General features: G+C 35.3%; 4 protein-coding genes and 1 long non-coding RNA gene across 5 annotated transcripts; all 5 read right to left on the bottom strand.

Moving 5' to 3' along the window:
• Positions 1 to 226: 226 nt before the first annotated feature.
• Positions 227 to 1,850, bottom strand: LOC148203760 (notchless protein homolog). The gene is made up of 6 exons (XM_088107741.1): positions 1,686 to 1,850; positions 1,514 to 1,595; positions 1,232 to 1,321; positions 934 to 1,059; positions 378 to 505; positions 227 to 301 (listed from the first exon to the last, which is right to left on the bottom strand). Exons 1-6 carry the CDS (start codon positions 1,848 to 1,850, stop codon positions 227 to 229), a joined length of 666 nt encoding a protein of 221 aa, XP_087963867.1.
• A 1,895-nt stretch (positions 1,851 to 3,745) lies between these two features.
• Positions 3,746 to 5,362, bottom strand: LOC148203759 (ribosome biogenesis protein BRX1 homolog 2-like). The gene is made up of 3 exons (XM_088106537.1): positions 5,243 to 5,362; positions 4,674 to 4,775; positions 3,746 to 3,845 (listed from the first exon to the last, which is right to left on the bottom strand). The coding sequence occupies exons 1-3, from the start codon at positions 5,357 to 5,359 to the stop codon at positions 3,771 to 3,773; spliced, it is 294 nt and encodes a 97-aa protein (XP_087962663.1). The 5' UTR covers positions 5,360 to 5,362; the 3' UTR covers positions 3,746 to 3,770.
• Positions 5,363 to 5,453: 91 nt separating this feature from the next.
• Positions 5,454 to 9,487, bottom strand: LOC148203758 (uncharacterized). The gene is made up of 9 exons (XM_088107740.1): positions 9,323 to 9,487; positions 9,151 to 9,232; positions 8,869 to 8,958; positions 8,571 to 8,696; positions 8,015 to 8,142; positions 6,240 to 6,451; positions 5,912 to 6,053; positions 5,568 to 5,646; positions 5,454 to 5,479 (listed from the first exon to the last, which is right to left on the bottom strand). The coding sequence occupies exons 1-9, from the start codon at positions 9,485 to 9,487 to the stop codon at positions 5,454 to 5,456; spliced, it is 1,050 nt and encodes a 349-aa protein (XP_087963866.1).
• A 1,893-nt stretch (positions 9,488 to 11,380) lies between these two features.
• On the bottom strand, positions 11,381 to 12,997 carry LOC148203757 (ribosome biogenesis protein BRX1 homolog 2-like). Its single transcript, XM_088106538.1, has 3 exons — positions 12,878 to 12,997; positions 12,309 to 12,410; positions 11,381 to 11,480 (listed from the first exon to the last, which is right to left on the bottom strand). The coding sequence occupies exons 1-3, from the start codon at positions 12,992 to 12,994 to the stop codon at positions 11,406 to 11,408; spliced, it is 294 nt and encodes a 97-aa protein (XP_087962664.1). The 5' UTR covers positions 12,995 to 12,997; the 3' UTR covers positions 11,381 to 11,405.
• A 207-nt stretch (positions 12,998 to 13,204) lies between these two features.
• Positions 13,205 to 13,966, bottom strand: LOC148203756 (uncharacterized). The gene is made up of 3 exons (XR_015784258.1): positions 13,876 to 13,966; positions 13,548 to 13,689; positions 13,205 to 13,281 (listed from the first exon to the last, which is right to left on the bottom strand). It is a non-coding gene; the product is annotated as an uncharacterized LOC148203756 (long non-coding RNA).
• Positions 13,967 to 15,099: the final 1,133 nt, after the last annotated feature.

Here is a 15,099-nt window from a genome sequence, read left to right as displayed (position 1 = left end):
AGAGTGTTATCAGTAACTAATAAAAAATAAATGACAATTCATATGAAACATCTCCAGAATAAGGCAGGATGTTCTTTTATTTACTTTTGGAATTAGGGCAAGGAAAGAAGGGGGAAGCTGTGTAACTAGAGTTGTGTAATTCTTATAGCTAAATCAATGTTGCCCTTGCAGCCATTGCTCCATTGCTCACTACTGTTTTCAATATGTACTTCACTACGATAATGTACTATTCAATGTTCAAAGCATCAAGTTTCTCTGTTTGAATCTTCAAATAGTGGAAGTTTGCAATGCTATCAATAAACTTAAATGAAAAAAATTTAAGAAAAGAGTAAACAAACTTTATAATGGATGTTTGTATTGGTGATCAAAGATCTTACAGTTAGTGGATTGCCTAATGACTTTCCAGTTTGAGGGTCCCAACAAATAAGTTCAACAGCCTTGCTCCCACTTACAAGATATTTTCCATCCAGTGACCATGCAATACAAAGTACCCAGTTCTTGTGTCCTGCATAAAATGTTAACAGCTATAATGCTATATATGACTCGTTAAAATTGTCGAAGCATTATGAAACTATAGAAATTGATATTAATTTAATAAGGAAGGATAAAGAATAGCTCTTTACAGCAGAGTAGACCATTGTAATTCTCTCAATACTATAATTCTCAGCCTTCACAGTCCCTATCCTTCCCTCTTATTATTTTCTCATTCCTTTGCAATAACCCCCACCCTCCCACTATTCTTTGCCAGCTTAGAATTCCATCATGATCCAGATTTAATAGCATGAACATTCCCCTTAGCAGTAACACACTGCTTCTCATCGAGAACCTTCAACTAATTCTAACTCCTTTTACAATTTAGTTAAATTGATCATTTATATTCCTGTACTTAATTAGCAAATACCAAGAACAACTTAACATTTTTAAATGTCAAACCTTTGCAAGTGTACAATGGTGTCTGAGTGGTCAAGTCCCAAAATCGAACACTGGTATCACCAGAACCACTTGCCAGTTGTCGTCCATCGGGACTGAAGGCAACACTAAGTACAAATTCAGCATGACCTAAAAATATAAACAACCGCAAAAATATGAATTCCAGAACATTCAAAGAATAACACAAACTTGTGCTACAATCATCAACATCCAAACCACACTGATGTCTCTCACAGTTTAGCAAGCACAATACAACATTGTGCCACTACGAATGGGAAAATACACAATATGTCTCACATACTAGAAATAGTTGCAGAACAGCGATTCACAGGACGAATCCAAAAAATAGCTTGAGGTTGACAAACTATAGGCAAAGCCTTCTCCACCGAGACTGGAATAGTGTTAAAGTAACATTGCAAAGGAAAAGAAAAACATCATTACAAGTGCGTAATTCTTTGTATCAATTCTTTAGAAAGATGAGGATTTTTTTTTCTCAAAATGTGTTAAAAGCAGGTAAATAAGTGAATTTACAACGAATTAAGAAAGAAAAAGAAATAATTTATTGTAAACAAACATGACTAACCTTTGTTTTTCTGCAAGTATGTTTCAAGTGGCACAATGAGCTCCTCATCTGATATATAGAAAGCATACGACAACTTCTCTTCCTAAAATGAAAGCATAGATAATCGCTCAATGTTATAAATAATAAACAAAATGTAAAATAGAATTTGAGAAGAATAAAGGGACTTGCTTACATTGTTTTGAAGCTTATTAACAATCTGATTAAGGTGTTGAGGGCCAGCAATCTGAGGTAGGTACATGGGAGAGCCCAAGGGAGTTCCATCTGGGTCTGTCAAAAGACACATCACGGTGTTGATTATCTCCCTCTTCTCCACCATAGTCTGTGTCTCTACCTCCATTTTTCAATCAGGGATTTTCCTTCTCTTATGCTGAGATTCTCTTATGGATGATGCTTCTTACTCTTCCACTTGGGGATCTATTTGGTTCTATCTTCGTTGTCGTGGTGAAACTAAAAAAAGTAGTGAAATAAAGTCACACCGGCACAAACCCTAAATTACGCAGGACCCAGGATCCATCATACAGAGACCTCAGACTTCCCATATTTATGTTTCTTTTTCTTTGTTAAATATCATCATTTTAAATTTTAAATTTTAAACTTTAAATTTTAAATTTTAAATGATGATATTCTCAACCCAACTCATTGGATTTATTTACGAAAACGACGGCAGATTTGGGATTGAGAGTGGTGTGGTTTAGTTGGGGGAGGAACCTGGGGGACCTTCATGGGGTGAGGAATTGACTGTGTACATAAGAGTTTTTCTCTGGCATTTTAACGAACACTTGAAGGTGTCACTTCTACAGTGAACAAAAATTAGACTCTCCCTATTAGAATTCAAACTCGAATTGAGAGCCTCGTGAACGCATTAACCAACACCCTTTCGGGCTTTTCTTCATGCACAAAAAAAAATTCTTACGCAGCCGTCGTGAACGATGCTCTACCACAAATCCTTCTCTCCGGTGCTACAGATGCGTCGGAACGTTCTCAAACAAGACATGCAGACGAATGGGGATAAAAATGCATGGTGATGGGTGTTTCTTCGTGCATCTTATCAAATTTGTACGGGTGTTACTCCCTCTACCACCATACCGTGCTTCCTCCACCTCTCCAAATTCATTTAATTCCAATTTTATCCTTCTTTTTTAGTTAAAACCTTTTTATTTTTACTGTTTAGGATTTTTTCATTAATTTGAAAACTCTATTTCGCGTCAATTTTGCTCTTCAGCTGCACCCCACCCATCTCTCACATATATCTCTCTTCCCCTTTTCCTTCTCACTTTCTCTCATTTCTTCGTCCTTTCCTTTTCTTTTCCTTCATTTGTCTCTTTGCCATTTTCCTTTTGGGTTTCATTGCTTCCATTGTTATTGCTTCCATTGTTGTTGATTTTTAGTATGAAGGAGCGTGGAGAAGCATCGAGAAACGTGATCCAGATTTTCTTCGGTTTATTTTCCTCTCCATTCAGGTTGATTTTCTTCACTAGTTTTCTTCAACATTATTGTTTAGCCTTGTTTGATAGTTTAATTTATGGTGTATTATTATTTTTTGGCTTTGGATCTATGTTGTTTTGCCGTTGCTTGTGCACTATCTTTCTGGTAGTTGTATTGTTGAACAAAACTCGCGAAGACCAAACAGATATAGGCCAAAACGGATGTGGGATATCCGTTTGGCCTTAAACGGATGTCCGACGTGCGTTTGTTGCGAAAGGTAATTAGCAGTGCAGACGCAACTCTGGAACAATAGGTTGCACCAAACATGTTATTTATTGCAAAGCGCAAGATTGCTATCAAGGACGTGTTTTACTTCTCAGCTAAACTCCCTAAAGGGGTTCCATTCTTAATTAAACTTACTAGTGATTGGAAACCCTGGCATCAAATGTGCAATCAAGTCTCCAACCCCTGAAATGTCAGCACTTTTCTTCGAAGCCATTGAGACTCTTCTCATGGGTTAATGGGTTTTAAATTTTGCCTTTTCTTTTAGTTTTGTTTATATATTGTATTTTTCTAGCATATTTGATATACAGGTGTGATATATCTTATCTGGAAAGAAAAATTCAAGGCATACATGAAAAATATATTGATTGGTACCTGATTTGGAGATACATAAAATGGATTCTCATATAATGTCGGGCCTCCAAAACTGCCACCAAATATTTTAATTGGGTTCAAGCAGAACCGTGGACCGACCCAAACAAATAGTTTGCTCATAGGTTAAATGAATGTTAGAAATTGAAAGATCAAAAGATACATGAAGAACTAGTTTTCAGACCTCAATCAATGTCATTTTATCAAGGCCTCCCCTTGGTAATTTGTCTGATTCATTATGATGAGTAGAAATCTGCAAGGGAATAAAGATGTAACATTCCTCAATAGGCATTAGCAACAGGTAGAAAATACTACAATATTGTCTCATGGAAAAATCAATATTATATAGTTGGAGAAAATGAGACCATATAATGTTCGAATTAAATAGGAGTATTGCGAACAACTAATAGTAACAATTGTCCTCTAATGACCATGTCATGAGTATAACACAAATGACTCAATCTAACTGTATATTGTCCAACAAAAACGGAGTATAACATCTATCGCAGGCATGCACAGGTCAAACCAAAATCCCCACTTGATTCGATCTTCACTGATCTGGTAAGACTGACCATAATTAAATGAATAAAGATGATCAATAAAATAAAACATTACATGCATCATAGTTTAACCTTTGAGCTTACAAAACAATACCATAACGGAACATATTAATGTATTTACAAATAAAATGTTTTACATCGGTAGTAGATAAAATTTAAACTCATTATAATGGTCAAATATCCTCCATCTTCAAAATTCCTGTGGTTAACCATTCTTTATATATTATCTAAGTCTTGTCAAAAACTAAAACTTCAAATTGAAATGTATAGATAAGTTGATAATTGAGTAATGTTTATAAGAAAGTAAAGGAGTAAAGGTTAAAAATGCTCGACCCAAACTTCACTTCAATCATTAACATGTGGCTAAAAAGAGCAATAAACATGTTTATAATAACAATGCATACACTTAATTTGTATAGAAATAGGCAGAAAAGATGCTCCTAACAATAATCTCCAGGATTTTTTAACCTTTGTCTTAATGCAAAAATAGTCTATGGTAATTCCGGAATACAGACACAAACCTGGTAATTCCGGAACCATATATGGTCATCAGCTATTGAGAAAACAAAAACATGATCATGGAAGGGCTTAGCCTTTCTATGGTCCTTTGGTACTTCAAATATCTAAACAAAAGGAAAGAAATAGTATATTAGAAATTATCAAATACAGTAAACAAACAACAGTATCAGAAATAGAGAGAACTGCACACAGAAAATATACATTAAACAGATATATGACATAAACTATGTAAAATAGATGGGCATAACAATAACATCAATTGAATTTTCATTGATCAGACATAATAAATTGAGAAAAAAATCGTAGGAAGATATATGACGACAAAAATGTAAGATTCCAATTAAATTGGTAGAAAGCACATGAAGCAGTTCTTAATTTGGCCGGAAATTCATGGTGTACAACATCACGAATCATAAAAATAAGATGAAATCATCAAGCTAACCTTTACCTTATATATGAAAGTGCACATATGAGAGTTATCAACATAAGTTTACAGAAATCCATCTTTCCTCGGATGGAACTAGATGGACAAAAACGAAAAAACTTGCAACGAAAGAAACCAACAACACACCTGTAACAACATCTCCTTTAACAGTTTCCAATGTGCATCTTTTTCAAAATTTGCAGAAAACGTCAAAAGTGGACGAGAACCTTTTAGGTGATTTCCCATTAGCTTCAACTCCTCCATTGTATGAACTGAAAAAACAGGAGGAAAAAGGAAAATCACTAAAAGTGTATATAAAAAATGGTCGAGATAGAGAGAGAAACACAAAAGACATAGTTCACTGGGAAGAATGACCAGTGATGCCTAGAGTATACAGACATCAGAACTCTAAATAATTAGAGCAAGCAAACTAGTGTTATATTAACATTACAATGATTGAATCGGAATATACTTGCACTGACTAAAAACTTTACAGATGGGCCACTGGGGCATTTGGCCATCCAGAGATAAAGATCTTTTGCTTTCCTGCACTGAAATTAATACATAAAAAATGAGAGAAGACACTAATAGAATATAACAAGTTGACCAGACTCAAACTCACGACTACAACATCTCATTGAAATAGCATCAACAGTTGTGACCAACAAAGAATTCCCCTACCCATTAGCATGCTTCAGGTTTTCCAAATAGCGCAAAAAAAATTGCAAATACTAGTCTAGAGAACAGCACAACATATCAATCCTAAATTGAAGTAACACGGCACTGAAAAAACCTTGTGGCATATAAATAAAATACCTCAAAAAATAAACACGAAGAACAACTTTTGAGCTCAACAAGCTCATTAAGGGTGGCGCCTTTAGTTTCTTTTGATTCAACCTTGTTATCCTTCTTGCAATGCGGCAAAAGTGACACCAAGTTCAACATCAAATGTCGGTACCTACAAATTAATGGAAAACAATCACTCCACCCATGAATACCATAACAATATACAAAACCTAACTCACTATCCAAGGTTTCTCTGTCCTTAAACTTTGCAAATCAAGACACAAAATTAGAGTAATCCAAACTCGAAAAAGCAACAAAAACTGTAACTAAAAGTTATGGGGTGTGTATTAGGTTGTACCTGTAACTGATACGCCTAGAGCAAGTGACCAAAACCTTCTCTTTGTTCCTAAATATTGGTGAAGCAACGTTATTGTCTTCTACTTCATCAGTGACTTGACTCTTATCCTTCCAACCCAAAAGGGTCCTCACCGGTCTCTCTGGAGCAGCATCTTCCTGTTTAGGATGTGCAACAACTTGACCACTCTCACTGCGCTTTCTCTTCTTCAAAATCTGCAAAAACCAAGAACGACAATCACAAAAACAAAACAAAACAAAAAATTGCCAACGACCCTTTAGCAAGGTGCCCGCCAGAGAATAAACGCACCTGGGGTGGGAAGAGATGATAGAAAAACTGGAATGGGATTTCGCCTGGTGGTGGCGACAAATGAATAAACGAATGAGTTGCAGCAATGGGGGCAAAAGGTTTTTCTACTTAGCAAAGGGACTACGCTTAAATTGGGCCTTTATTCCCGATGGGCCTTACGGAAAGCCCAAATATACGACTTTTAGGGTGATTCTGCATCCACCACTACACCATGTTTCCTCCGCTTGCCCTTAGGTTAAAACTTTTTTTACTTTTATCATTTAGGATTTTTTTAATTAATTTGAAAACCCTATTTTCCCTCATTATTTTCTCCGCGCGCCCCCACCCATCTCTCATACGGATTCCTCTCTTCTCCCTTTTCGTTTCACTTCATCTCGTTTCTTCTTCCTTTCCTTTCTTTTTCCTTTTCTCACTCATTTGTTTGGTTTGTTTTTTTCTTCATCCAGGTTGGTTTTCTTCACTGGTTTTCTTCAGCATTCTTTTGTAGCCTTGTTTGGTAGTTTAATTTATGGTGTATTATTACTTTTTGGCTTTGGATGTGTGCTATTTTGTCGTTCTTGTCCACTGTCTTTCTGCTGATTGTATTGTTGGTTGCTTGAACAGAGCCAAAACGGTAGATCAATTCTGAAATTTCTTTTTCGAAAGACATTTAAAATGTTAAGTTAGACATTTAAAAATGTTAAGTTGTTCTTGGTATTTGCTAATTAAGTACAGGAATATAAATGATCAATTTAACTAAATGGTAAAAGGAGTTAGAATTAGTTGAAGGTTCTCGATGAGAAGCAGTGTGTTACTACTAAGGGGAATGTTCATGCTATTAAATCTAGATCATGATGGAATTCTAAGCTGGCAAAGAATAGNAAGAAAAATTATGCAATTAAAACAAAACATTTTTATTGAAAGAATTTCAGAAAAATACAAATTTCCTAATTATTAACAAAAGCTAAAAATTACACCTAAAAACCTCTTTTTAACTAAAATTTTATAAAACTAAAGAATTAAGAGAAAAACATAAAACTAATCTAATTCTAAGAAATTAAAAACTAAAGAAATCTAAGAAATGATTTTTAATAGAGAAAAATATGTAAATCTAGAGTGTTATCAGTAACTAATAAAAAATAAATGACAATTCATATGAAACATCTCCAGAATAAGGCAGGATGTTCTTTTATTTACTTTTGGAATTAGGGCAAGGAAAGAAGGGGGAAGCTGTGTAACTAGAGTTGTGTAATTCTTATAGCTAAATCAATGTTGCCCCTGCAGCCATTGCTCCATTGCTCACTACTGTTTTCAATATGTACTTCACTACGATAATGTACTATTCAATGTTCAAAGCATCAAGTTTCTCTGTTTGAATCTTCAAATAGTGGAAGTTTGCAATGCTATCAATAAACTTAAATGAAAAAAATTTAAGAAAAGAGTAAACAAACTTTATAATGGATGTTTGTATTGGTGATCAAAGATCTTACAGTTAGTGGATTGCCTAATGACTTTCCAGTTTGAGGGTCCCAACAAATAAGTTCAACAGCCTTGCTCCCACTTACAAGATATTTTCCATCCAGTGACCATGCAATACAAAGTACCCAGTTCTTGTGTCCTGCATAAAATGTTAACAGCTATAATGCTATATATGACTCGTTAAAATTGTCGAAGCATTATGAAACTATAGAAATTGATATTAATTTAATAAGGAAGGATAAAGAATAGCTCTTTACAGCAGAGTAGACCATTGTAATTCTCTCAATACTATAATTCTCAGCCTTCACAGTCCCTATCCTTCCCTCTTATTATTTTCTCATTCCTTTGCAATAACCCCCACCCTCCCACTATTCTTTGCCAGCTTAGAATTCCATCATGATCCAGATTTAATAGCATGAACATTCCCCTTAGCAGTAACACACTGCTTCTCATCGAGAACCTTCAACTAATTCTAACTCCTTTTACAATTTAGTTAAATTGATCATTTATATTCCTGTACTTAATTAGCAAATACCAAGAACAACTTAACATTTTTAAATGTCAAACCTTTGCAAGTGTACAATGGTGTCTGAGTGGTCAAGTCCCAAAATCGAACACTGGTATCACCAGAACCACTTGCCAGTTGTCGTCCATCGGGACTGAAGGCAACACTAAGTACAACTTCAGCATGACCTAAAAATATAAACAACCGCAAAAATATGAATTCCAGAACATTCAAAGAATAACACAAACTTGTGCTACAATCATCAACATCCAAACCACACTGATGTCTCTCACAGTTTAGCAAGCACAATACAACATTGTGCCACTACGAATGGGAAAATACACAATATGTCTCACATACTAGAAATAGTTGCAGAACAGCGATTCACAGGACGAATCCAAAAAATAGCTTGAGGTTGACAAACTATAGGCAAAGCCTTCTCCACCGAGACTGGAATAGTGTTAAAGTAACATTGCAAAGGAAAAGAAAAACATCATTACAAGTGCGTAATTCTTTGTATCAATTCTTTAGAAAGATGAGGATTTTTTTTTCTCAAAATGTGTTAAAAGCAGGTAAATAAGTGAATTTACAACGAATTAAGAAAGAAAAAGAAATAATTTATTGTAAACAAACATGACTAACCTTTGTTTTTCTGCAAGTATGTTTCAAGTGGCACAATGAGCTCCTCATCTGATATATAGAAAGCATACGACAACTTCTCTTCCTAAAATGAAAGCATAGATAATCGCTCAATGTTATAAATAATAAACAAAATGTAAAATAGAATTTGAGAAGAATAAAGGGACTTGCTTACATTGTTTTGAAGCTTATTAACAATCTGATTAAGGTGTTGAGGGCCAGCAATCTGAGGTAGGTACATGGGAGAGCCCAAGGGAGTTCCATCTGGGTCTGTCAAAAGACACATCACGGTGTTGATTATCTCCCTCTTCTCCACCATAGTCTGTGTCTCTACCTCCATTTTTCAATCAGGGATTTTCCTTCTCTTATGCTGAGATTCTCTTATGGATGATGCTTCTTACTCTTCCACTTGGGGATCTATTTGGTTCTATCTTCGTTGTCGTGGTGAAACTAAAAAAAGTAGTGAAATAAAGTCACACCGGCACAAACCCTAAATTACGCAGGACCCAGGATCCATCATACAGAGACCTCAGACTTCCCATATTTATGTTTCTTTTTCTTTGTTAAATATCATCATTTTAAATTTTAAATTTTAAACTTTAAATTTTAAATTTTAAATGATGATATTCTCAACCCAACTCATTGGATTTATTTACGAAAACGACGGCAGATTTGGGATTGAGAGTGGTGTGGTTTAGTTGGGGGAGGAACCTGGGGGACCTTCATGGGGTGAGGAATTGACTGTGTACATAAGAGTTTTTCTCTGGCATTTTAACGAACACTTGAAGGTGTCACTTCTACAGTGAACAAAAATTAGACTCTCCCTATTAGAATTCAAACTCGAATTGAGAGCCTCGTGAACGCATTAACCAACACCCTTTCGGGCTTTTCTTCATGCACAAAAAAAAATTCTTACGCAGCCGTCGTGAACGATGCTCTACCACAAATCCTTCTCTCCGGTGCTACAGATGCGTCGGAACGTTCTCAAACAAGACATGCAGACGAATGGGGATAAAAATGCATGGTGATGGGTGTTTCTTCGTGCATCTTATCAAATTTGTACGGGTGTTACTCCCTCTACCACCATACCGTGCTTCCTCCACCTCTCCAAATTCATTTAATTCCAATTTTATCCTTCTTTTTTAGTTAAAACCTTTTTATTTTTACTGTTTAGGATTTTTTCATTAATTTGAAAACTCTATTTCGCGTCAATTTTGCTCTTCAGCTGCACCCCACCCATCTCTCACATATATCTCTCTTCCCCTTTTCCTTCTCACTTTCTCTCATTTCTTCGTCCTTTCCTTTTCTTTTCCTTCATTTGTCTCTTTGCCATTTTCCTTTTGGGTTTCATTGCTTCCATTGTTATTGCTTCCATTGTTGTGATTTTTAGTATGAAGGAGCGTGGAGAAGCATCGAGAAACGTGATCCAGATTTTCTTCGGTTTATTTTCCTCTCCATTCAGGTTGATTTTCTTCACTAGTTTTCTTCAACATTATTGTTTAGCCTTGTTTGATAGTTTAATTTATGGTGTATTATTATTTTTTGGCTTTGGATCTATGTTGTTTTGCCGTTGCTTGTGCACTATCTTTCTGGTAGTTGTATTGTTGAACAGAACTCGCGAAGACCAAACAGATATAGGCCAAAACGGATGTGGGATATCCGTTTGGCCTTAAACGGATGTCCGACGTGCGTTTGTTGCGAAAGGTAATTAGCAGTGCAGACGCAACTCTGGAACAATAGGTTGCACCAAACATGTTATTTATTGCAAAGCGCAAGATTGCTATCAAGGACGTGTTTTACTTCTCAGCTAAACTCCCTAAAGGGGTTCCATTCTTAATTAAACTTACTAGTGATTGGAAACCCTGGCATCAAATGTGCAATCAAGTCTCCAACCCCTGAAATGTCAGCACTTTTCTTCGAAGCCATTGAGACTCTTCTCATGGGTTAATGGGTTTTAAATTTTGCCTTTTCTTTTAGTTTTGTTTATATATTGTATTTTTCTAGCATATTTGATATACAGGTGTGATATATCTTATCTGGAAAGAAAAATTCAAGGCATACATGAAAAATATATGATTGGTACCTGATTTGGAGATACATAAAATGGATTCTCATATAATGTCGGGCCTCCAAAACTGCCACCAAATATTTTAATTGGGTTCAAGCAGAACCGTGGACCGACCCAAACAAATAGTTTGCTCATAGGTTAAATGAATGTTAGAAATTGAAAGATCAAAAGATACATGAAGAACTAGTTTTCAGACCTCAATCAATGTCATTTTATCAAGGCCTCCCCTTGGTAATTTGTCTGATTCATTATGATGAGTAGAAATCTGCAAGGGAATAAAGATGTAACATTCCTCAATAGGCATTAGCAACAGGTAGAAAATACTACAATATTGTCTCATGGAAAAATCAATATTATATAGTTGGAGAAAATGAGACCATATAATGTTCGAATTAAATAGGAGTATTGCGAACAACTAATAGTAACAATTGTCCTCTAATGACCATGTCATGAGTATAACACAAATGACTCAATCTAACTGTATATTGTCCAACAAAAACGGAGTATAACATCTATCGCAGGCATGCACAGGTCAAACCAAAATCCCCACTTGATTCGATCTTCACTGATCTGGTAAGACTGACCATAATTAAATGAATAAAGATGATCAATAAAATAAAACATTACATGCATCATAGTTTAACCTTTGAGCTTACAAAACAATACCATAACGGAACATATTAATGTATTTACAAATAAAATGTTTTACATCGGTAGTAGATAAAATTTAAACTCATTATAATGGTCAAATATCCTCCATCTTCAAAATTCCTGTGGTTAACCATTCTTTATATATTATCTAAGTCTTGTCAAAAACTAAAACTTCAAATTGAAATGTATAGATAAGTTGATAATTGAGTAATGTTTATAAGAAAGTAAAGGAGTAAAGGTTAAAAATGCTCGACCCAAACTTCACTTCAATCATTAACATGTGGCTAAAAAGAGCAATAAACATGTTTATAATAACAATGCATACACTTAATTTGTATAGAAATAGGCAGAAAAGATGCTCCTAACAATAATCTCCAGGATTTTTTAACCTTTGTCTTAATGCAAAAATAGTCTATGGTAATTCCGGAATACAGACACAAACCTGGTAATTCCGGAACCATATATGGTCATCAGCTATTGAGAAAACAAAAACATGATCATGGAAGGGCTTAGCCTTTCTATGGTCCTTTGGTACTTCAAATATCTAAACAAAAGGAAAGAAATAGTATATTAGAAATTATCAAATACAGTAAACAAACAACAGTATCAGAAATAGAGAGAACTGCACACAGAAAATATACATTAAACAGATATATGACATAAACTATGTAAAATAGATGGGCATAACAATAACATCAATTGAATTTTCATTGATCAGACATAATAAATTGAGAAAAAAATCGTAGGAAGATATATGACGACAAAAATGTAAGATTCCAATTAAATTGGTAGAAAGCACATGAAGCAGTTCTTAATTTGGCCGGAAATTCATGGTGTACAACATCACGAATCATAAAAATAAGATGAAATCATCAAGCTAACCTTTACCTTATATATGAAAGTGCACATATGAGAGTTATCAACATAAGTTTACAGAAATCCATCTTTCCTCGGATGGAACTAGATGGACAAAAACGAAAAAACTTGCAACGAAAGAAACCAACAACACACCTGTAACAACATCTCCTTTAACAGTTTCCAATGTGCATCTTTTTCAAAATTTGCAGAAAACGTCAAAAGTGGACGAGAACCTTTTAGGTGATTTCCCATTAGCTTCAACTCCTCCATTGTATGAACTGAAAAAACAGGAGGAAAAAGGAAAATCACTAAAAGTGTATATAAAAAATGGTCGAGATAGAGAGAGAAACACAAAAGACATAGTTCACTGGGAAGAATGACCAGTGATGCCTAGAGTATACAGACATCAGAACTCTAAATAATTAGAGCAAGCAAACTAGTGTTATATTAACATTACAATGATTGAATCGGAATATACTTGCACTGACTAAAAACTTTACAGATGGGCCACTGGGGCATTTGGCCATCCAGAGATAAAGATCTTTTGCTTTCCTGCACTGAAATTAATACATAAAAAATGAGAGAAGACACTAATAGAATATAACAAGTTGACCAGACTCAAACTCACGACTACAACATCTCATTGAAATAGCATCAACAGTTGTGACCAACAAAGAATTCCCCTACCCATTAGCATGCTTCAGGTTTTCCAAATAGCGCAAAAAAAAATTGCAAATACTAGTCTAGAGAACAGCACAACATATCAATCCTAAATTGAAGTAACACGGCACTGAAAAAACCTTGTGGCATATAAATAAAATACCTCAAAAAATAAACACGAAGAACAACTTTTGAGCTCAACAAGCTCATTAAGGGTGGCGCCTTTAGTTTCTTTTGATTCAACCTTGTTATCCTTCTTGCAATGCGGCAAAAGTGACACCAAGTTCAACATCAAATGTCGGTACCTACAAATTAATGGAAAACAATCACTCCACCCATGAATACCATAACAATATACAAAACCTAACTCACTATCCAAGGTTTCTCTGTCCTTAAACTTTGCAAATCAAGACACAAAATTAGCGTAATCCAAACTCGAAAAAGCAACAAAAACTGTAACTAAAAGTTATGGGGTGTGTATTAGGTTGTACCTGTAACTGATACGCCTAGAGCAAGTGACCAAAACCTTCTCTTTGTTCCTAAATATTGGTGAAGCAACATTATTGTCTTCTACTTCATCAGTGACTTGACTCGTATCCTTCCAACCCAAAAGGGTCCTCCCGGTCTCTCTAGAGCAGCATCTTCCTGTTTAGGATGTGCAACAACTCTACCACTCTCACTGCGCTTTCTCTTCTTCACCATTTTCTTCTTCAAAATCTGCAAAAACCAAGAACGACAATCACAAAAACAAAACAAAACAAAAAATTGCAAACGACCCTTTAGCAAGGTGCCCGCCAGAGAATAAACGCACCTGGGGTGGGAAGAGATGATAGAAAAACTGGAATGGGATTTCGCCGGTGGTGGCGACAAATGAATAAACGAATGAGTTGCAGCAATGGGGGCAAAAGGTTTTTCTACTTAGCAAAGGGACTACGCTTAAATTGGGCCTTTATTCCCGATGGGCCTTACGGAAAGCCCAAATATACGACTTTTAGGTGTTCTGCATCCACCATACACCATGTTTCCTCCGCTTGCCCTTAGGTTAAAACTTTTTTTACTTTTATCATTTAGGATTTTTTTAATTAATTTGAAAACCCTATTTTCCCTCATTATTTTCTCCGCGCGCCCCCACCCATCTCTCATACGGATTCCTCTCTTCTCCCTTTTCGTTTCACTTCATCTCGTTTCTTCTTCCTTTCCTTTCTTTTTCCTTTTCTCACTCATTTGTTTGGTTTGTTTTTTTCTTCATCCAGGTTGGTTTTCTTCACTGGTTTTCTTCAGCATTCTTTTGTAGCCTTGTTTGGTAGTTTAATTTATGGTGTATTATTACTTTTTGGCTTTGGATGTGTGCTATTTTGTCGTTCTTGTCCACTGTCTTTCTGCTGATTGTATTGTTGGTTGCTTGAACAGAGCCAAAACGGTAGATCAATTCTGAAATTTCTTTTTCGAAAGACATTTAAAATGTTAAGTTAGACATTTAAAAATGTTAAGTTGTTCTTGGTATTTGCTAATTAAGTACAGGAATATAAATGATCAATTTAACTAAATGGTAAAAGGAGTTAGAATTAGTTGAAGGTTCTCGATGAGAAGCAGTGTGTTACTACTAAGGGGAATGTTCATGCTATTAAATCTGGATCATGATGGAATTCTAAGCTGGCAAAGAATAGTGGGAGGGTGGGAAAGAATAATGGAAAACAATCACTCCACCCATGAAT

The sequence above is a fragment of the Vigna umbellata genome, chromosome 2, assembly GCF_029865625.1.
Source record: "Vigna umbellata cultivar VRB3 chromosome 2, Vumbellata_1.0, whole genome shotgun sequence".
NCBI lineage: Eukaryota > Viridiplantae > Streptophyta > Magnoliopsida > Fabales > Fabaceae > Vigna > Vigna umbellata.
Note: the sequence above shows the minus strand (reverse complement) of the source record. Positions and strands in the feature narration are given on the sequence as shown.

Excerpts from the sequence above, each read along its gene's own strand:
- LOC148203760 (XM_088107741.1), bottom strand. The coding sequence starts at position 1,850 with ATGGAGGTAGAGACACAGACTATGGTGGAGAAGAGGGAGATAATCAAC. Across the intron at positions 1,322-1,513 it reads ATACTTGCAGAAAAACAAAG|TCTCGGTGGAGAAGGCTTTG; the intron begins GTTAGTCATGTT and ends ACACTATTCCAG. Across the intron at positions 302-377 it reads CATTAGGCAATCCACTAACT|TTTATTGATAGCATTGCAAA; the intron begins GTAAGATCTTTG and ends TTTTCATTTAAG.
- LOC148203759 (XM_088106537.1), bottom strand. The coding sequence starts at position 5,359 with ATGGAGGAGTTGAAGCTAATGGGAAATCACCTAAAAGGTTCTCGTCCA. Across the intron at positions 4,776-5,242 it reads TAAAGGAGATGTTGTTACAG|ATATTTGAAGTACCAAAGGA; the intron begins GTGTGTTGTTGG and ends CCTTTTGTTTAG. Across the intron at positions 3,846-4,673 it reads TATGGTTCCGGAATTACCAG|ATTTCTACTCATCATAATGA; the intron begins GTTTGTGTCTGT and ends ATTCCCTTGCAG.
- LOC148203758 (XM_088107740.1), bottom strand. The coding sequence starts at position 9,487 with ATGGAGGTAGAGACACAGACTATGGTGGAGAAGAGGGAGATAATCAAC. Across the intron at positions 8,959-9,150 it reads ATACTTGCAGAAAAACAAAG|TCTCGGTGGAGAAGGCTTTG; the intron begins GTTAGTCATGTT and ends ACACTATTCCAG. Across the intron at positions 5,647-5,911 it reads CTTCGTGTTTATTTTTTGAG|TGCAGGAAAGCAAAAGATCT; the intron begins GTATTTTATTTA and ends TATTAATTTCAG.
- LOC148203757 (XM_088106538.1), bottom strand. The coding sequence starts at position 12,994 with ATGGAGGAGTTGAAGCTAATGGGAAATCACCTAAAAGGTTCTCGTCCA. Across the intron at positions 12,411-12,877 it reads TAAAGGAGATGTTGTTACAG|ATATTTGAAGTACCAAAGGA; the intron begins GTGTGTTGTTGG and ends CCTTTTGTTTAG. Across the intron at positions 11,481-12,308 it reads TATGGTTCCGGAATTACCAG|ATTTCTACTCATCATAATGA; the intron begins GTTTGTGTCTGT and ends ATTCCCTTGCAG.